The sequence below is a fragment of the Pipistrellus kuhlii genome, unplaced genomic scaffold (assembly GCF_014108245.1).
Source record: "Pipistrellus kuhlii isolate mPipKuh1 unplaced genomic scaffold, mPipKuh1.p scaffold_m20_p_2, whole genome shotgun sequence".
Lineage (NCBI taxonomy): Eukaryota > Metazoa > Chordata > Mammalia > Chiroptera > Vespertilionidae > Pipistrellus > Pipistrellus kuhlii.
In genome coordinates this window covers 100043938-100064182 of record NW_023425515.1, presented here as the reverse complement: position 1 = coordinate 100064182, position 20245 = coordinate 100043938, and the positions used below count along the sequence as shown (strand labels likewise).

At 39.5% G+C, this 20245-nt stretch overlaps 1 protein-coding gene across 4 annotated transcripts in view; it reads left to right on the top strand.

Moving 5' to 3' along the window:
- The window catches only part of PLS1 (plastin 1), a 226645-nt gene extending 206507 nt beyond the window's left edge, over window positions 1-20138 (top strand). For all 4 annotated transcript variants that reach the window (XM_045584122.1, XM_045584123.1, XM_036444194.2 and 1 more), the window contains 2 exons: window positions 18873-18997; window positions 19605-20138. In XM_045584122.1, coding sequence (XP_045440078.1) covers window positions 18873-18997; window positions 19605-19740 — 261 coding nt within the window. In that variant the 3' untranslated portion in view covers window positions 19741-20138. The remainder of the gene's footprint in view (window positions 1-18872; window positions 18998-19604) is intronic.
- The last annotated feature ends 107 nt before the right edge of the window (window positions 20139-20245 follow it).

Here is a 20245-nt window from a genome sequence, read left to right as displayed (position 1 = left end):
TTGAGTTCTTTACAGCAGCGATGTCATTTTTCATTTCTTCGTGGTTCATCCTGATTTCCTCTTGGTTCTTCTTCATTTCCTCTTGGTTCTTACTCATATTGTGAAATTTGTCTTCCATTATTTTTAGCCATCTTATGATCATTATTCTGCATTCTTGCTCTGGTATGTTGCTTGCCTCTAACTCATTTACTTCCTTTTCTGGTGATGCCTGTTTTTCTTTCATGTGCGGGCTATTTCTTTGTCTCTTTATGGTCTGTCTTTTCAGGATGTCTGATTATGTAGTTCTCTCTCTCCTGTGTTGATTTAAAGGCACAAAATCCAACACAACCAAATCCAACACAAAAGGCACTGAACAGAAATGTATTTGTGATATTAATAACCTCTAATAAAGGTGACCATTAGTGAAAGGCAAATTAGGAGATAGGAGAGAAAGAAGAAAAGTTAAAAAAAAAAAAAAAAAAAAAAAAAAAAAAAAGAGGGACTAAGAAAGAGATAGAAAAAAAAAAGTAGTTTTGAAATGAAATTGGGAAACAGGACAAAAAAGAGAGGGAGAGATGAAATAGACTAAGAGAGAAAAGGGAAACAAACTATCTATCTATATATCTATATCTATATCTATATCTATATCTATATCTATATCTATCTATCTATCTATCTATCTATCTATCTATCTATAAATGTGGAGAAAATTCCAATAGAACAACCACTAATGCCAGCAACAGTACTTGGAGATTAATATCACTAATATCAAGCAAGGCAAGGAGAAACAGAAGTAGAAAACATAAAAACAAAGCAAATAAAAAATACCAAGCAACAATAACAACAAAATAATAAACAAATTAATCTCACTAAAAAGCATAAAAATTCAATATAATCAATATTCACTCAAACAACAACAAAAGGACAGAGAGGAAAACAGTTTTTTTTTAATAGTTAAGATATGCCGGGACCGGTTTGGCTCAGTGGATAGAGTGTCAGCCTGCGGACTGAAAGGTCCCAGGTTCGATTCCGGTCAAGGGCATGTACCTTGGTTGCCAGCACATCCCCAGCGGGGGGGTGTGCAAGAGGCAGCTGGTCAGTGTTTCTCTCTCATCGACGTTTCTAACTCTCTGTCCCTCTCAATTCCTCTCTGTGTAAAATCAATAAAATATATATTTAAAAAAATAGTTAAGATAGTGAAGAGAGTGGTATGTATGTGCTTGGAGCAGAGGGTTGGAAATTAGGTATATAAGTATTGTTAAAATTTTAGCAGGGGGTATACAGAAAGAATAGGGAAAATCTAAAGCAGGAAAGGGTTGAGATAAACAGGATACCAAAAGGGGAAAGGTTAGGAAGAGAGTGATGTTGTAAAGATCAAGTTGAGATAGGGTTGAATGATGCTATAGTAGAGATGAAAATAGAATGAAGAACACTAATCCCAATGTAAAATAAATAGAAAATAAAATGGTACTTAAAAAAAAGAAAAAGGAAACAAAATATGCAAAATAGCAGTAGTAATAATGATGATTGAAACTAAAAAAAATGTAATAATTGAAAAGGTAAAATCAAGTGAGGAAAAAAGAAAAAAATTCGTTTCTTAAGTAAAAGATGTAATAAATGAAAATAAAACAAAAAATAGAAAAACTAGCATTAAAAATGTGCAGTAGTGAAGGTCATTCACTTCCTCTGACTGGCACGCTGTTTCTCAGTCCCAGACAGTTTTGCACTTCCCTACATTCCACTGCACCTCAGTTTTGTAAGCTAGTCCTAATTTTTAAGTAGGCTATTTCTTAGTTACCTGTGTCCCTTTATTTTTGATTAATTAAAAGTAATAATAAAAAGTCAGTTTGTAATTCAGCCCCTAGGTGACAGTGCTTCTGGATTGACTTCCTGGTCTTTTTGGCTGATCTAGCCTTCTGTCTCTATGGCACTCTCTATGGTTTGTGGATGTGGGCTGCCTCGGTGCTGGCTCCCAGATAGTCTCTTTCTGCTCTGTTCCCCTGTTTCTAGGAAGGCAATTTCCCCCTGCAGTCTCCCAGGATATGCCAAACTGGCTAGTCTTTGTTTAGTACTCAGAAGCAAGGGGATGAAGGAGAACAGGCGTAGGATGGGTTTGTGCTAAGGTGACCAGATGTTCCACTTTTGGTGGAACAGTCCCGATTTTTAACAATTTGTCCCACTTTCCTTGGCATTTTAAAAAAATCCTGATTTTTTTAAAGATCACACCAGACCCAGCAGTGGGTCCTACAGTGCCTGGGCGATTCTCTCTGCAGCTGCTGCCACTTTTGGAGCCGCCTTGGTCACACAGGTGCTGCTGCTGCTGCTGCCACTGCCACCAGGTCCCAGATCCCTAACATTATCCCTAGCAAACTCTGACCTTTCCATGGGTGATTGAAGAACTCCCTTAAATCTACGTGTTTGCACCAATTGGGGCATCACAGCTGTTCCGTGGTCTCCACTGTTGTGGGTTTTACAGGCCTCAGATAAGATCCTCTTTTCTTTGCAAGATGGAGTAGTTTTCCCTCTGAGTCTGTAGCTCCAGGAGAGGTCTCTGCCGCAGTGTGGGCTGCTTGGTCAGGAAATCCTGTCCACCAGTCCCCCACCTTCTCTTAGAGCTCTGCTACCCCTTAGCTTGCCAACTAACACTCCTCGAGTGCTCCTTCTATCTGCTCTGGGGCTAGGCTCAGTACGGGTCCATCTGTTCGGCCACCATTTTCCTCCATATTTCGATTTTTTTTTTTTTTGTCCTTCTTGATTAGGTTTTTTGGAGCTTGTATTTTTTCTAAGAATATGTCTATTTCTTCTAGGTTGTCTATCTTGTTGGAATAGAGTTGTTCATACTATTTTTTTTTCATAAATGTTTATATTTCTGAGGATTGGTTGGTATCTCACTTTTATCATTTTGGATTTTGTTTATTTGGGTCCTCTGATTTTTTGGTGAGCATGGCTAGAGGTTAATAAATCTTCTTAATCCTTTCGAATGTGTGGTTCCCTCAATTGCTCTTGGTTTTGTTGATCTTTTTATTGTTTTTTTGGTCTCTATGTCATTTATCTTCTCTTACTTTTATTATTTCCTTCTTTTTGCTTATGCTGGAGTTTTTCTTGTTGCTCTCTTTCTATCTCTTTGAGTTGTAGGGTTAGATAATTTATTACCTTCCTTCCTAACTTACTTCCTTCCTTCCTTCCTCCCTTCCTTCCTTCCTTCCTTCCTTCCTTTCTTTCTTTCTTTCTTTCTTTCTTTCTTTCTTTCTTTCTTTCTTTCTTTCTTTCTTTCTTTCTTTCTTTTTTTTCCCTTCCTTTCTTTCTTTCTTTATTTTATTTTATTTTTTTATTTTTATTTTTTGATAGGCCTGGAAGACTGCTTTCACTGTGTTCAATAGATTTTGGGTTGTCATGTTTTCATTGTTATTTGTTGCCATGATGCTTTTTATTTCTTCTTTGATCTTTTTGGTAACCAAATCATTGTTTAATACATGCTATTTAGCCTCCAAGTGCTTTATTTTTTAATGTTTTTATCATAGTTGATTTCTATTTTTATGTCATTGTGATCTGAGAAGATGCTTCATATGATTTCTATCTTCTTTTTTTAAAAATATGGTTTATTGATTTTTTACAGAGAGGAAGGGAGAGATAGAGAGAGCTAGAAAAGTTGATGAGAGAGAAACATTGACCAGCTGCCTCTTGCACACCCCCTACCGGGGATGTGCCTGCAACCAATGTACATGCCCTTGACCAGAATTGAACCTGGGACCTTTCAGTCCATAGACTTACGCTCTACCACTGAGCCAAACTGGCTTCAGCTGATTTCTATCTTTTTGAATTTGAAGAGACATTGCCTGTGTCCCAATATGTGGTCAGTCTCTGAAAATGACCCTTGTGCACTTGAGAATAATTTATATTATATGGCTTTGGGGTAAAATGCTCTGAAGATGTCAATTAATTCCATCTCATCTAATGAGTCATTTAGGATTAATGTTTCTTTGCTGATTTTTTGTTTAGAGAATTTGTCCAATGGTGATAGTAGGGTATTAAAGTCTTCTACTATTATTACTGTATTGCAGTTAATCCCTCCCTTGATATCCTCCATACATTTTTTTAAAATGTATTTGGGTGCTCCTATATTAGGTGCATATATATTTATCAGAATTATATCTTCTTGTTGAATTTCTCCCTTTAGTATTATGAAGTGGCCTTCTTAACTCTTGTCATAGCCTTCTCTTTGAGATCTAATGTGTCAGATATAAGTATTGCTACCCCAGCTTTTTTTTTTCTTTTTGCCTGAAAAGCCCTTTACCATCCTTCACCATCAGTCTATGTGAGTCCTTTGTTCGAAGATGGCTATTTTGCAGACAGAAGATATATAGTCATGTTTTCTTACCCACTCAGCTACCCTATAACTTTTGATTGTGGCATTTAATCCATTTACATTTGAAGTTATTATTGATAGGCACTTTTTTATTGCCATTTTTATTCTTCATGCCCGTGTTTATTCTTCGTTTCCTATTTATTCTTTTTACAGCAGACCCTTTAGCATTTCTTGCATTGCTGGTTTGGTGATGATAAACTCCCTTAGTCTTTTTCTGTCTGTGAAGTTCCTGATTTATCTCTCAATTTTGACTGGTAGTATTGCTAGGTACAATATTCTTGGATTCAGACCCTTCCTTTGCATGTTTTTTTATATTTTATTCCATTCCCTTCTGTCCTGCTGTGTTTCTGTTGAGAAACCAGTCTGATGGGAGATTATTTATAGGTAACTTTCTATCTCTCTCTGGCAGCCTTTAAGAGTATTAATTTGTCATTGGTATTTGCCAATTTTATTAAAATGTGTCTTGATGTCGATCTTTTGGGGTTCTTCTTGTTTGTATCTCTGAGATTATTGGACTTGAGCGTGTTTTTTCTTCACAATATAAGGGAAATTTTCTGTCATTATTTCCTTAAACAGGTTTTCTAATCCTTGCTCAGTTTCCTCTCCTTCTGGCACCCCTAAAATGTGGATATTTTATCATTTTGTGTTGTCCCAAAGTTCCTTTAGGCTCTCCTCCTGTTTTTTAAGCTTTTTTTTTTTTCTTCTTCTTTTTCTTTTTCTTTTTTTTCCCTCCTAGATGCTGCTGTGCTTGGGTATTTTTTCGTAACTTGTCTTCTAGTTCACTGATGTAGTCCTCCACTTCTTCTAGTCTACTGTTGATGCTTTCTAGTGAGTTCTTTATTACAGCAATGCCATTTTTCATTTCTTTTTAATTTCATCTTGGTTCTTACAGATATTGTTAAATTTGTGTTCCATCCTTTTCAGTAACCTTATGACCATTGCTCCAAATTCTTTCTCTGTTATGTTGCTTGCCTCTATTTTGTTTACTTCCTTTTCTGGTGATCCCTCCTTTTCTTTCATATGAGGGTTGTTTCTTTGCCTCCACATTTTCATTCCTCTTAGAATGTCTGGTTGTGTAGCTCTCTCTCTCCTGTGTTGACTTAATGCACAAAATACAAGACACAACACACAGGCACTAAACAGAAATGTCTTCATAATAATAATTCCCCCAAATAAAAATGACCAACAAAGAAAAGATAATTAGGGAATAGAAAAGAGTGAAAAAATGATATTGAGAAAAGGAAAAAATGTAAGAAAATAAAGAGAAGAACAAAGGATGGTGGAAAATATATGTATATAGGGAGAAAACGCCAATAAAACAATAACTATTACAAAATGTAAACAACAAACACTCAGAGATGAATGCAAACTACAAACAAAAAAATGGAAACAACAAACATCCAAACAACAAACACCCAGATGAATCTGAGAAGGCAGAATTTATTTCCAGACTGTAAGGTCAAGCAATGAAATGAATGGGGAAATAGCCACAGTTCAGTATAGAAGATGTAGAAAGAAAATGAGTCTATAAGAAGATAAGTAGAAAACAAAGTACAAAAAAGAAAATATGTATATATGTTTGTAGTATATATCCTATATAATAAAGAGATAATATGCAAATGGTCATTATGCTGTGACATGTAATGACCGTTTACCAGGAGGGTGAGACAGCAAGCTAAAAGCAGGGAATAGATACAGGAGGGTGTGGCAGTAAGCTACAAGCCACTGAGAGCTACAGGAGAGTGGGGCAGTGAGCTACAATGGCAGTAGGCAGGGCGACCAGCTGAGGCAAGTGGCTGCAAGCTACTCATGCATGTATTCGTGCATAGGGCCACTATATCCTATCTAATAAAAGAATAATATGCAAGTTGACTATACATGCGATACACCCACAAGGCTCTCCCACCAGCCAATCAGGAGCAAGTATGGAAATTAACCCAACCAAGATGGCTGTGGCCATGGAGCGAGCAGGATTCATGGGTTTTCCCAGCAATGGAGGAAGCTGAGCTCCTGCAGCCCTGGCCTCCGCTCAAGGCTACAAAGTTTCAATTATAGAAGATAAATAAATCCCAACAAATGTGGCTGTGGCCACAGAGTGAACAGGAGCCTTGTGTTTTCCCAGCAATGGAGGAAGCCAAGCTTTCTGCACACCTTAGCTAGCTCAAGCCTTTACTCAAGACTACAAAGTTTCAATTATAGAAGATAAATAAATTCCAGATACAAGGGCCTTCCCTTGGGTCTCCAAGGGGTGTGGCTGGCCACCTCATGTCCCAAAGGAACCCCCACCTGATCCAGGACACCCTTCATGGCAAACTAGCTGGCCCCCTCCCATGCGGCATGCCTCTATCTTATATAATAAAAGAGTAATATGCAAGTTGATGATCACTCTCACACACAAGATGGCTATCCCCATGTGGTCAAAGGTGGCTGTCTCCACGTGGACACAAAATGGCCACCACAGATAGCCAGCAGAGTAGGGCTGTTGGGAGGGACCAGGTCTGCAAGGTAAGGCAGTTGTGGGTGATCAGGCTAGCAAAGGAGGACAGTTAGGAGGGACCAGACCTGCAAGGGAGAGCATTTGGTGGTGGTCAAGCCTGCAGGGGAGGGCAGTTAAGGGTGACCAGGCTGGCAGAGGAGGGAAATTGGGGGCGACTGGACCTAAAGGAAAGGGCATTTGTGGGTGACCCAGGCCTGCAGGGGAGAGTAGTTGGGGTGGACCAGGCCTGCAGGGGAGGGCAGTTAGGGGTGACCAGGCCTGCAGGGGAGGGCAGTTAGGGGCAATAAGACTGGCAGGGGAGCAGTTAGGCATCAATCAGGCTGGCAGGGGAGTGGTTAGTGGGTGATCAGGATGTCAGGCAGAAGCAGTTAGAGGCAATCAGAAGGCAGGCAGATGAACTGTTGGGAAACAGCAGTTCTGGATTGTGAGAGGGATGTCCATTTAGGCCAGATTCTACTGGAATTTGGATATCCCTCAAGGGATCCCAGATTGGAGAAGTTGCAGGCTGAGCTGAGGGACACCCCCTTCTCCCATGCACAAAGTTCATGCACTGGGCCTGTGGTATATATAAATAAAATCCTTCCCCTTCTTTAATCTATCTATCTATATATTTATTTGCTATTGGAAATGGAGAATAGAGAGTAGATAGGGACTGGTGACTAATGATTGGAATTAATTAAGCTATTAATAGAGGAAAAGAACAGGTAAGGAGAAGAAAAACAGAAGCAAAAACAAACAAAAACTAACCAGCAATCAAACAAATACAGGAAAGAAACAATACAGATTGAAAGAAAGAAAGGAAGGAAGGAAGGAAGGAAGGAAGGAAGGAAGGAAGGAAGGAAAGAAGAAAGGAAGGAAGGAAGGAAGGAAGAAAGAAAAAAATTGTATCGTGAAGAAAGAAAAGAGATAAGTGTGTATGGGCTTAGAGCAGGTAGAAGGAAATTAGATATGAATAAGATCAATTTTTCACAGGGATTAAAAAGAAAGGATAGAGGAAAACTAAAGCAGGAAAAGGGTACGAGAAACAGGCAAGAAAGTGGAAAAGTGAGGAAGAGAGTGTTGGCATAAAGGAAAATTTGAGATAGAGTAAAATAATGCTAAAGGGAAATTAAAAGTACAATGTAGAACACTAATCCCAATATAAAATAAAATAAAGAAAAAATCAAATAAAATTTTTAAAAGGGTAAAATATTAGTAGTAACAGTTAAAATTAACAATATAATAAACAAGATAAAATCAAGTGAGAGAAAAATAAATTTAGTTTCTTAAGTAAAATAAAAATGTGAAGTAGTGAAGGTCATTCACTTCCTCTACTGTTCTGCTTGGCATGTCTGTTTCCTTTCTAGTAGTCAGCACAGTACTGAAGTTCCTTGTGATGCACCACTCCTCTATGTCATAAGCCACAATCCTGTTTTCAATGAGGCAGATCTCTCTGTTCTCTTTGGTTCTAAGGCTGCTGTTAGTTGTATTTACACACAAGAATCAATTTCTGATATGATCTCTGGGTGGCAGTGTTTCTGTCTTAATATATGGGGCTAAAAGGCCTCTCTACCCTGTATTTAAATTTTGCTTTTCCTGCCGCACTTAATACTGGATTGGAGGAACAGACTGTTCCACAGCTGGTTTTCTGTTCATCTCTCTTAACTCTGATCCCCAGTTGCCACAAAAACTATTTTCCCCTAGTTGAATGTTTTTAATTGGAAGATCCTAAATACTGTACTTAGCAAGCAAAAGTAAAGATTTAAAAAAACAAAACAAAACAAAAAAGGCCAGAAAAGGCATGCAGACTCATATCTTTTCCCCCTGGCACTATGTGTGACTTTCCCCTCTTCACAGTGCCTTTCTGGGTCCAGTATAACTGTGGTTTAATACCTAGAGTCCCCTTCTGCAACCTTATGGATCCCCTTCCACATTCAAGGGCTATACTGATCTCATTGGTTGCAGACTTTGTGGGGCTTAGTCTTCCTCTGAGACTCTATTTCCCACTGCATGAGTTTCTCCCTCCAGCCTTGATCCCAAATATCACCTTTCTTTAGGTGATATCTGACCTTTCTGTCCACATGTTGCCTCACCATCTGTGTTTAATTTGCCAGTTCCAGGTAGATGTTGTTCAATTCAGTTGTTCTATCTGCTCTGTGAGAAGGCACAGGGCCTGTCCATGTTTTCGGTGCCACTTTGTCTCCCTCTGGACAGCCCGTGGTTGGGGAGGTTACAATTCCAGTGTTCGTGGGTTTGCAGCTGAGCAGTTAGTCCCTTGGCATTGTGGTTGTAAGGTCCTGAGAGGTATCCGAGGTCTCCCGATTGAAGGTAAGGCTGGGCTTCTGATCACAGCTGGTCTCTCTATCACAGCCAGTTTCCCTTTTAAGAAGGTGTGGTCTCTGTGGCACAGCCAGCCACTCCAGGAGAGATTTCACCAACAGTAGAGGCTGCCCAGACAGGGGAGTTTGGTCTTCCAGTTCCAATCAGTTCTGTGAAATATAGCTGTTCCTCACTAACAAATATAGACACACCCCACATGTCCACATACTCTTATTTCATTCTCTCACTCATAAACTATCTTGCAGCCAGCCATCCCATTGGCAGTCATCTTGGGTCTCTCCACTTGTCTGTTTTTGAATCACCACAGAAATATTATGAAAAGAAAGCACATAGAAATTACAATTTTATTATAGAACTAGAGGGCTGGTACACAAAATTTGTGCAGGTGGGGGAGGATCCCTCAGCCTGGCCTGTGCCCTCTCACAGTCTGGGAGCCCTTGGGGGATGTCCGACTGATGAGTTAGGTCTGCTTCCATGGGGGAGCAGGTCTAACCCATCAATCAGACATCCTTAGTGCTGTCATGGATGTGGGAGAGGTTTCTGCCAACACTGCTATGCTCACTTGCCATGAGCCTGGTTTCTGGTGCACTGACCACCAGGGGATAGATCCTGCATTGAGCATCTGTCCCCTGGTGGTCAGTGCACAACATAACAACCAGTCATTCTGTTGTTCAGTTGATTTGCATATTAGCCTTTTATTATATAGGACTAGAGGCCCAGTGCATAAAAATTTGTGCACTAGGGGGTAGGGGGTCTCTCAGCCCAGACTGCACACTCTCACAATCCGAGACCCCTTGGGTAGGGTTTAGTCCAATTGCAGCATGGGGAGGGACCAAGATTCCCAAATTGCATCATGGATTTGTTTACCCAGAGCCTGCGTGCTAGGGGTATAAACCAAGAGGCCAGTCCGATGGCAGCATGGCTCTGGTTCCCTGGAGCTTGTGGGCAGGGGGACGGGGGTGGAGGGACTCAGAGGCTAGTCTGATGGTAGCATGCTTCTGTTCCCACAGCTTCATCCTGCCGCTGCACTGCAGGTGTCTGGTACCCATAGCTGCCTCCTGCCACCATGCCATGGGCAGCCAGGACCCAGGACCAATGCCCACTGTGCTGGCTGGGACCCTAACCTGGTGTTTTGTTATCCGTCTGTCATTTAGGTTGTGATAGACCTTGGCTTTTTATGTAATAGAATTATACAAGTGTTAAATTTAATTTTAGGAAGTAGAACAATGTACATCTAGAAAGCTTATTAAAAGTGTAGATTTCTGAAAGGATGAGGACAAATATGTGATACCTTAATCAATAAAGAAATTTTTAAAAAGTGTAGATTTCTTGCCCCATCTACAGACTCATTAATTTGAGGATAGGGATAAATTTGTGCTTCTAACAAGCACCTCAGGTGATGTTCATGTAGGTAGTTTGCAGAACACACATTGAAAAAACAGGTGTGAGAATTTTTCAGAAATAGAGAAGATGACAAAAACAGATCCAAGTTACCAGCAGGAGATAGACTGAAGAACTCTATTTTTATCCCTCTATTTCTACCCCTCCTCCCCAAATGTTTTATATAATAAGCATTCCTGAAAATGAAGAATATAAACTTTTCTAAAATTAATAAATGCAGTGGCTCATAGATCATGACCCAAAGAGAGCAGGCAGTTACTCTATTTCCCATGCTTCAAATTGTTTTATGAAACATTTATTAAGAATGACTTTTGGTTAGAAACTATACTGGAAGCTTTCACATATATAATCTTAATATTCCTAGAATTCCTGTGACATTTCCATTGTAGTAATTTGGAAAGAATAATTTTGACTTCAGGAAACAGAAATCAAGTTGAAAGTGATTTAAGTCAAAGGAAAAGATACAGAACAAGAGCAGAAATCCAGAGGTGTAGGACTGACTTCAAGGTTGGTTGAACTAGTCACTGAAGAATGTCATTCAGGACTCAAGTTTTTGTCCATTCATTCTTTGCTATCTAAAGTGCCAACTTCACCCTAAAGCTGGTTTTCCTCTTGGTTATAGGATAGCTCCTGGTACAGAGGTGTTATCCTCTCATTCACATCTAGTAGGAGGGTTTGCTAGCTTTTCATAATTCTCTCTGAATAGTAAGGGCCTCATATTAAATTAAATTAAACCCAAATTAAATCAATGTGGCTTGGACTAGTATTTTTCTTTTTTTAATATCCATTTTTATTTTATTTTATTTTATTTTATTTTATTTTATTTTTTATTGATTACAGTATCACATAATTGTCCTCATCCCCCCATTCCTATCCCAAACCCCTCCTTACATATGCCCCCTCCCCCTGTTGTTCATGGCCACTGGCTAGGCCCATATGAATGCACACAAGTCCTTTTGTTGATCTCTTCCCCTTACCCCTCTCCTACTTTCCCTCTGAGGTTTGAGAGTCTGATCGCTGCTTCTCTTTCTCTGGGTCTGTTTTTGTTCATCAGTTTATGTTGTTCATTATTTCCTCTAGGTGTGTGGGATCATGTGATCCAAGAAATACCCTTGTAAGAACTAAAACTGAGACAAGCCATAATGATTATGCTGAGAGGCAAATGAATCAGTCTGGGCCAACAGTTCTTTTGAGTCCCAATTTCAATGTCAAATAGTTCCTTATATGTACATATTAGCCATGCTATTTCAGATCTGGTTGGTAGACAAATGGTGGTGATTTAGGTCCGACCGTCTCTGGTTTGGTCCTGGACATCCTTCAGTAACACGCAGCTGCTGTCTGCTGGTATGGTGAGGCGTCATCAGCATCTTCCATCTCTGAATTGTGCCTCTTCTGTCTTCATGCTGGAGCACTTCTGTCTATTCCTCTCTGTTACAGGATTCCAGATGGTCTCGGAGTTGTTTTCTGAAAATATACAAACATATCCTCGACCAAAAGTTAATAAAGGGATATTTTCTTTAAATTTGACTTGGGGTTCTTTTTCACAACCCCCCCCCCCCCCAATAACTTTCCTCTGGCTTGTTTTGACACCATGTATGTGTTTTGACACCATGTGTGTATTTTCATTGCTGTTAGCATTTTGAATGAAGGTTAATTTTCTAAAATACAAATTTTTTAGATGTAAATTATTCTCAGGATATTTTTCCTTACATGATATTCTTCCACTGTCACCCCCCTTTTTACTTTAAATAATAGGAGACTTTTAGAAATTTTATAATGTAGTCTTGATAGCTTTTACATTTTAATTATTTGCGCTACACTATGACTGCTTTACGTTCATAATATGTTGTGCAATTTTACCATGAGTAAAATAGTTCCTTATATGTACATATTAGCCATGCTATTTCAGATCTGGTTGGTAGACAAATGGTGGTGATTTAGGTCCGACTGTCTCTGGTTTGGTCCTGGACATCCTTCAGTAACACGCAGCTGCTGTTACATGAGACGCTCTGCAATAAGAATTTTTATTAACAGTTTAGGAACAACTTTTTGTACAGTACAATCAGTTTTTTTTAGAATATTCATTTATTTCCATTAGCCACATTAATTTCCTCTGAGAAATTGACTACTATTCATCTGTCAAACTCAACATTCTAGCAACAGCCGAAACTGGTTTGACTCAGCGGTAGAGCGTAGGTCTGCAGACTGAAAGGTCCCAGGTTCGATTCCGGTCAAGGGCATGTACGTTGGTTGCAGGCACATCCCCGGTAGGGGGCGTGCAAGAGGCAGCTGGTCGATGTTTCTCTCTCATCGACGTTTCTAGCTCTCTATCTCTCTCCCTTCCTCTCTGTAAAAAAATCAATAAAATATATTTAAAAAAAACATTCTAGCAATAATCTTATTTACCATGTGTGTATTAGTGGAATTGATTATTTGCATTCTTGAGAAGGGCCTGAGCATTCCTGCTACTAGGCTGGACTTGGATATTAAAAATCCACTTGCCCACACCATGGTTACAAGACCTCTCAAACAAGTCTTGTTGCAGTGAGAGGGAAGCTGCTGTCAGCCAAGTCTCTGTCTGTTACCTGGGTCCCACTTTGAGCTGTGCATGGGAAGCGAAACAGCCATGGGGCAGGAGACCTCCCTCAGAATGGGAGAAGGTTCAGGTGCCTTCCACGTTGCAGGGAGGGTGGTAAGGGTCTTGCCCCACCTCTGTTGACCCCAAAGTTCTCTCCTGATGGCCTCTCTGTGACTGTGCCTGTCCTAGGTTGTTCCTTCCCTGAGGAATCTTACCTGTCTCTGGCTAACCAGCGATCCTCCAGGGCCAAGAAGGGTGATGTGAGGTTTAGTTCTGTCTCCTTGGTAGCCTATGCCCCCACGGGTTCCACACCCAGCACCTGCCTCGGGAACCCCTTACCTGCTGGCGAGGTCGGGGCATTGATCTCATATTTTTGGGAACTCTTGTTTCTTCTCCAGAGAGGGCCCAGCTCCCCACACTGGGCGGGCCAGAGATCCATGGTACCAGCCGCCATGGTGTTTCAGCTTTGGGATGAACTGAAAGGTCAGGCAACAGTTGTGGGCACCTGGACCACAAGAAGAGGTTCATTTTTGGCTAAAAGGGCAAGACAGGCCAATATCGAATGCTCAGGTGCCTTCCCAGGAGGCCCTCTGCACAGTGGAAGGGATGAAGTCCTTTCATGTTGTTTTTAAATTGCTGCCAGACATTCAAAGGGTTGGTTTGTATGTTTGTTTGGGATAATTGTACAATATGCTGTTGTAATTCTAAAATATCTAGAGCTGTGCCAAAACCGGTTTGGCTCAGTGGTAGAGCGTCGGTCTGTGGACTGAAAGGTCCTGGGTTCGATTCCAGTCAAGGGCATGTACATTGGTTGCGGACACATCCCCGGTAGGGTGCAGGAGGCAGCTGGTTGATGTTTTTCTCTCTCATCGATGTTTCTAACTCTATCCCTCTCCCTTCCTCTCTGTAAAAATCAATAAACTATATTTAAAAAGATAAAATATCTAGAGCTGTGTTACCTTTGTCTCCAAGCACCAACATAAAATATATATAATAAAATAAAATAAATGATTTTTTATTGATACCCCATGGTGCAAGGTACTATTATAGGTAATGAGATAACCCAAATCTGGGAAAAATTATAATGACCTTGTAGAATAATATTATGTAAGGATATTCTTTGCTTTAGGCTAGTGTTTCCCAACTTCTCTCATGATGAGCACTAGTTAAGTATACGATTTTACCTATATGTTCCCAAAAGTTCTACTTTAGCACTTCTTAGTTGGGATTCAGAAATCTGTATTTTAACAACTCCACCAGGTGATTCTCATCATGAGAGAAGTTTGGGAAACACTGCTCTAGGCCATGGAAATTCCATTTTAAACTGGCTGTCAATTTCTTTTTGTTTCAAACAAGGTCTTTGTTTCATTTTCTACAGCTCTCCCAGAAGGAAGTAGTGATGGTCCCTTCCTATGGTGTCCTCACAAGCCAGAAACATCTCTTTAATTTTACACACAAAGGAATAGTGGTTTAATTTTGTGTCGTACAAAAGGGCAGCTGGGTGGTGACCCCTATGTAATTATACTTCCTTGTCCCACCTGTGGTCCTCCTGGATGACCAAAGTGTTTGGTATCATCAGTGACTACTTTGGGCAGGAGGATCAGCCCAGGTAAGGGCTACCACCTGTGAAGGATCAGGAACATAAGTCCAGAAATATTTACCCAATAGCCCCAGGTTATATTACCGTACAGCTGATGCCTGCTAGCATGGCAGTAAAGGCATTCTCAGGTGTTCTTGGGTTATGGCTACCTCACACTTTATTCTCTCTCTCTCTCTTTAATTTTTTAATATTATTATTATTATACATATGTGTTCTTATCCCCCTCTTATCCCCTACCCTCCACTCATACTCCACCCCCATGTTATCTGTGGCCATTGATGAGGCTCATATGTATGCCCACAAGTCTCTTGGTTGATTTCTCCCCCTTGCTCCCAGCAATCCCCTCCTTCCCTGGGGTTTGAGATTCTGATCAATGTTACTCAGTCTCTGGGTCTGTTCTTGTTCGTCAGTCTATGCTGTTCACTATATTCCATAAATTAGTGAGATCATGTGATGTTTATCTTTCTCTGACTAGCTTATTTCACTTAGCATAATGGTCTCCATCTCCATCCATGTTGCTGCAAATGGTAGGAACTCTTTCTTTTTTACCGCAGCATAGTAATTCATTGAGTAGATGTACCACAGTTTTTTAATCCATTCATCTGCTAATGGGCATTTAGGCTGTTTCCAAATCTTAGCTATGGTGAATTGAGCTGCTATGAAAATAGGGGTGCATATATCCTTTCTCATTCGTGTTTCTAGTTTCTTGGGATATATTCCTAGAAGTGGGATCATTGGGTCAAATGGGAGTTCCATTTTTAGTTTTTTGAGGAAACTCCATACTGTTCTCCACAGTGGCTGCACCAGTCTGCATTTCCACTAGCAGTGTAAAAGAGTTCCTTTTTCTCCACATCCTTGCCAATACTTGTGGTTTGCTAATTTGTTGATGATAGCCATTCTGACAGGTGTAAGATGGTACCGCATTGTTGTTTTGATTTGCATCTCTCTGATTATTAATGACTTTGAGCATGTTTTCATATGTCTCTTGGCCTTCTGTCTTCTTTCAAAAAGTGTCTATTTAGTTCAGTTGCCAATTTTTTGATTGGGTTATCTTCTTTTTGTTAAGTTGTATGAGTTCTCTGTAAATTTTGGAGATTAAACCCTTATCATTGATATTGTTGCAAATATGTTCTCCCATGCAGTGGGGTTTCTTGTGGTTTTATTGATGGTTTCCTTTGCGGAGAAAAAGCTTTTTATTTTGATGTAGTCCCATTTGTTTATTTTCTCTTTAGCTTCCATTGCCCTAGGAGCAGTATCAGTGAAGAAGTTCTTTTGGTATATGTCTGAGATTTTCCTGCCTGTGGATTCCTCTAGTATTTTTATGGTTTCCCTTCTTCTGTTTAAGTCCTATATCCACTTTGAGTTTATTTTTGTGTATGGTGTAAGTTGGAGGTCATTTCATTTTTTTTTTGCATGTATCTCTCCAAATTTCCCAGCACCATTTGTTGAAGAGACTGTCTTGACTCCATTATATATTCATACCTCCTTTGTAAAATATTAATTGAGCATAGTGCTCTGGGTCGATATGTGGATTCTCTATTCTATTCCATTGGTCTGTATGTCTGTTCTTGTGCCAGTACCAGGCTGTTTTGAGAACAGTGGCTTTGTAATATAGCTTGAAATCTGGTATTGAGATCTCTCCTACTTTATTCTTCTTCCTCAGGATTGCCGTGGCTATTCGGGGTCTTTTTTTGTTCCAGATGAATTTTTGGAGTGTTCTTTCTAGGTCTGTGAAATATGCTATAGATATTTTAATGGGGAGTGCATTAAAACTATAGATTGCTTTGGGTAGTATGGATATTTTAATGATTTTGATTCTACCAATCCATGAACATGCTATGTTTTTCCATCTGTTTACATCTTCCTCTATCTCTTTTTTTCAGTGTAATGTAGTTTTCCATGTATAGATCTTTTACCTCCTTAGTTAAGTTTATTCCTAGTTATCTAAATTTTTTTGGTGTGATGGTAAATGGGATTGCTTTCTTTGTCTCTCTTTCTGTAAGTTCATTGTTGGTGTATAGAAATGCCATAGATTTCTTGGCGTTGATTTTGTATCCTACTACCTTGCCGAATTCACTTATTAAGACTAATAATTTTTTGATGTACTCTTTAGGGTTTTCTATGTATAGTATCATTTCATCTGTGAATAAAGATAGTTTTACTTCTTCTTTTTTAATTTGGAAGCCTTTTATTTCTTCTTCTTGTCTGATCTCTATGGCTAGTACTTCCTGCACTATGTTTAACAGGAGTGGTGAGAGTGGGCATCCCTTAGACTAGTATTTTTCAATGTGTTTTTATTATTCTCTCAAGGAGTCTTCTTAGACATTTTCTTCCTAAACACCCTTTCCCCATGTTATTTTAAGAACATAGATATTACTGTATGTCTGATTTATACATAAAAGAGTAACTTGATCACCACAACCTCAGAATGCATGGCCTAGACTAATTTAGGACACCTCTGGAACTGTGGATGGGATCAGCCTTCCTTGGAGTATATGTCCATGTGTGGGAGGTAACAGCAAAAATGTGAGTTCTGTTAGGATGGAGAAAGTAGTAAGAAATGGATTTTGAACAGACAAAAAACAGCGGCTACCCTTCAAGCTGAGAGAACAGATAATTTGTATTGGTAAGTGGTAAAATAAATTCAGACCAGGATTTCTAACTTCAATTGCAATGCTCTAGTCCACATGTGTCAAACACACGGCCCGCGGGCCAAATCCGTCCCGCCAGGCCTTGCAATGTGGCCCGCACCAAGCTGTCATCACTGCACTCCGCTGCGTTTCCATCACAATGACAGTTTATGACTGTTCAGTAAACCATTCGGCCCGCGATTTAGGCTGGATTTTAGATTTTGGCCCCTTCTCTGATTGAGCTCGACACCCCTACTCTAGTCACTAAAACTTAGTTATCCCTTTTTAGTTTGTCTTGGAGGTAATGTCAACAATGAAGAGAATATTGAGAGGGACAGTTATGGATTCAAATAGTGATTCTGTACTTACTGGTTATGTGGAAAAGTCACTGGAGCTCTGTGAATTTTATATTCTTTATCTTTAAAAGAGAGATTATAATTTATTGAATACCAGTTTGTTAAAAGGATTAAATAAGCTAAACAAGTAAAACAACAAGAAAAATGCTTTTGTAAATGTTAGTTCCTTTCCATTATTATTTTTCCTTTTGAAAAAATTAAGTGAAGGCTTAGGAATTCATGGTCTAAAAATATATATTACTAATGGCCCAGTGCACGAAATTTGTGCACATTAAAAGGGAATTAGAGAAATATTTTAATATTGTTATTTGCCCTTTCTCTATAATAGAAGAGTCAAAGATGAAAGAAAATTAGTAAAATGTATATGAAAATCTTCCTCCTGTCAAAGTCTGGGGTGTGTGCGGGACCCAGAGTCAAGTTCCCACCCACCTGTGCTTGCCTAAAAATTGCATGAGACCCAGACCCAGACATCTCTCCCTTTATCCCTCTACATTGGGCGAGATCCATACCCGGCTGGCCCCAACCTTGTCAAGCCCTGCCAGGCAGGTAATACAGCTTCAGTCCCCCCCACTCCCAGCCCCCACCTGGCACCCATCAAGCCCTGCTGGGCAGTGGCCATTGCCTGAGGTCCCCCCGTCAAGCCCTGCTGGGCATGGAGTACAAACTGAGATCCCCAGTCATTCCCCATTAGGCGTGGGGGCATAGGCTCAGGTCCCCCGGCCCAGCATCACGCAGCCTCAGGTCCCTGCTGATTGCTAGTATGGGAACCCTGCCTCCACTGTGGTTGCAGCCATCTTGTGATGGTGTGCAGGTTAACTTGCAAATTTCCTCTTTATTTTATAGGACTGTTAGAATTTGCAAAATGATTTATTTAAAATTCATCTCCTACTTCCTTTCAAATGTTTATTTTATATAGAATGAATACTGTAGTTAGTATACTTTTATAATTGTCACACCCACAACTTACACTCTACAATGTAATATCTGAAAAGATGGGAGGGAAAGTGTATTTTCAGTGATTTGTGATGTGTGCTGGTTGCAGAGAAGCTGAATGTTGAGTGTAAAGAAAGTTTACAAATTGCTTTCAGTTTTATAGTCATGATCTTCTAGTCTGATACGAATTTTCATCTATTCTTTATTTTTTAGGACAAATCTATTAGCACTAGTTTACCTGTCCTAGATTTAATAGATGCCATTGCACCAAATGCAGTTCGTCAAGAAATGATAAAGAGAGAAGACTTCTCTGATGAGGACAAGCTGAACAATGCTAAGTAAGCTTTTATTGTTTGTATTACAACATAGTGGCTCTTTAAATTCTTAAATCCATATAGGTAAGGTTAATATATCTTTAAGACTCACAGTTTTAAATACAAAAATATGATTTAACTACTCATAAACTTAACTTTTTTTGTAAAGGTAAATCATAAAATATTTTGTTCTTTTATTAACATGCATATATTCGTGCACATTGAAAAAAAGTTAATTAGAAGTGGTGGCTGGTGGTGAGACGGGACTGACACACCCTGGAGCCAACCTCCCATGGTCCCTCTCTGGCCAGTCACACTGGAGCTTGAAGGGTGTCTGTAGAGTGAGCAGGGTCCCTCAGACAGGTGGGGTCCCTTGGCCTGGTCTGTAGGTATCGGGCCAAAACTGGCAGTTCAACATCCCCCAAAGGGTCCAGGAGTGAGAGAGGGGACTCTGCAAAGTTGCTGTTGCTGGGCAGCTCATACATTGAGCGTTTGCCCCCTCGTGGTCATTGTGTGTCATAGCTACTAGCCAGTCACGCTTATACGTATATGTATATAGATATTAAATGAAAACACAGTAGATATCAAATACCAATATATTTTTCTTGTGTTTCCCCCCCCCCCCCCCAAGATATGCTATTTCAGTTGCTCGGAAGATTGGTGCCAGGATATATGCCTTACCTGACGACCTTGTAGAAGTGAAACCAAAGATGGTCATGACAGTGTTTGCATGCTTAATGGGAAAAGGACTAAACAGAATAAAATAAACATTTAATATTATTTTCTGCCACATTAACACATGGAATGCCTCACAGTTTACAGAATTCTGAAATGTAGGTATAAAAGCAGAGATTACTTGTATGCTCAAAACAATTGTAAAATTCATTAATGAATTCAGTATCCTATTCATACTAGTTAGAGTTTGTCGATCTTTTTGGATAACACAATTAATTTACTAGTAGATACTTAGAATATGTTCATCATCAAGCCGATATTTCACAATTAAATTATCTTCATTTTGGAAAGTCTCATTAAAACAAGACTAATTTAATCTTTTTCATGGTTCTAAAAGAGCAATACAATTTTTTTTGCAAGTCCTGTGAAATGTGTTTTGATTTGTGTTAAATTTGATTATAACTGCATTAAAATTCATAATTCAGTTTCATCACTTTGTTTTTTCTTTCTATGTGCAGTGATCTAAACTATCTTTTCTGTAAATTTCTATATTGTCTAAAATTTTTAAATGACAAGTATTGTTCTAGCAGCATTAAA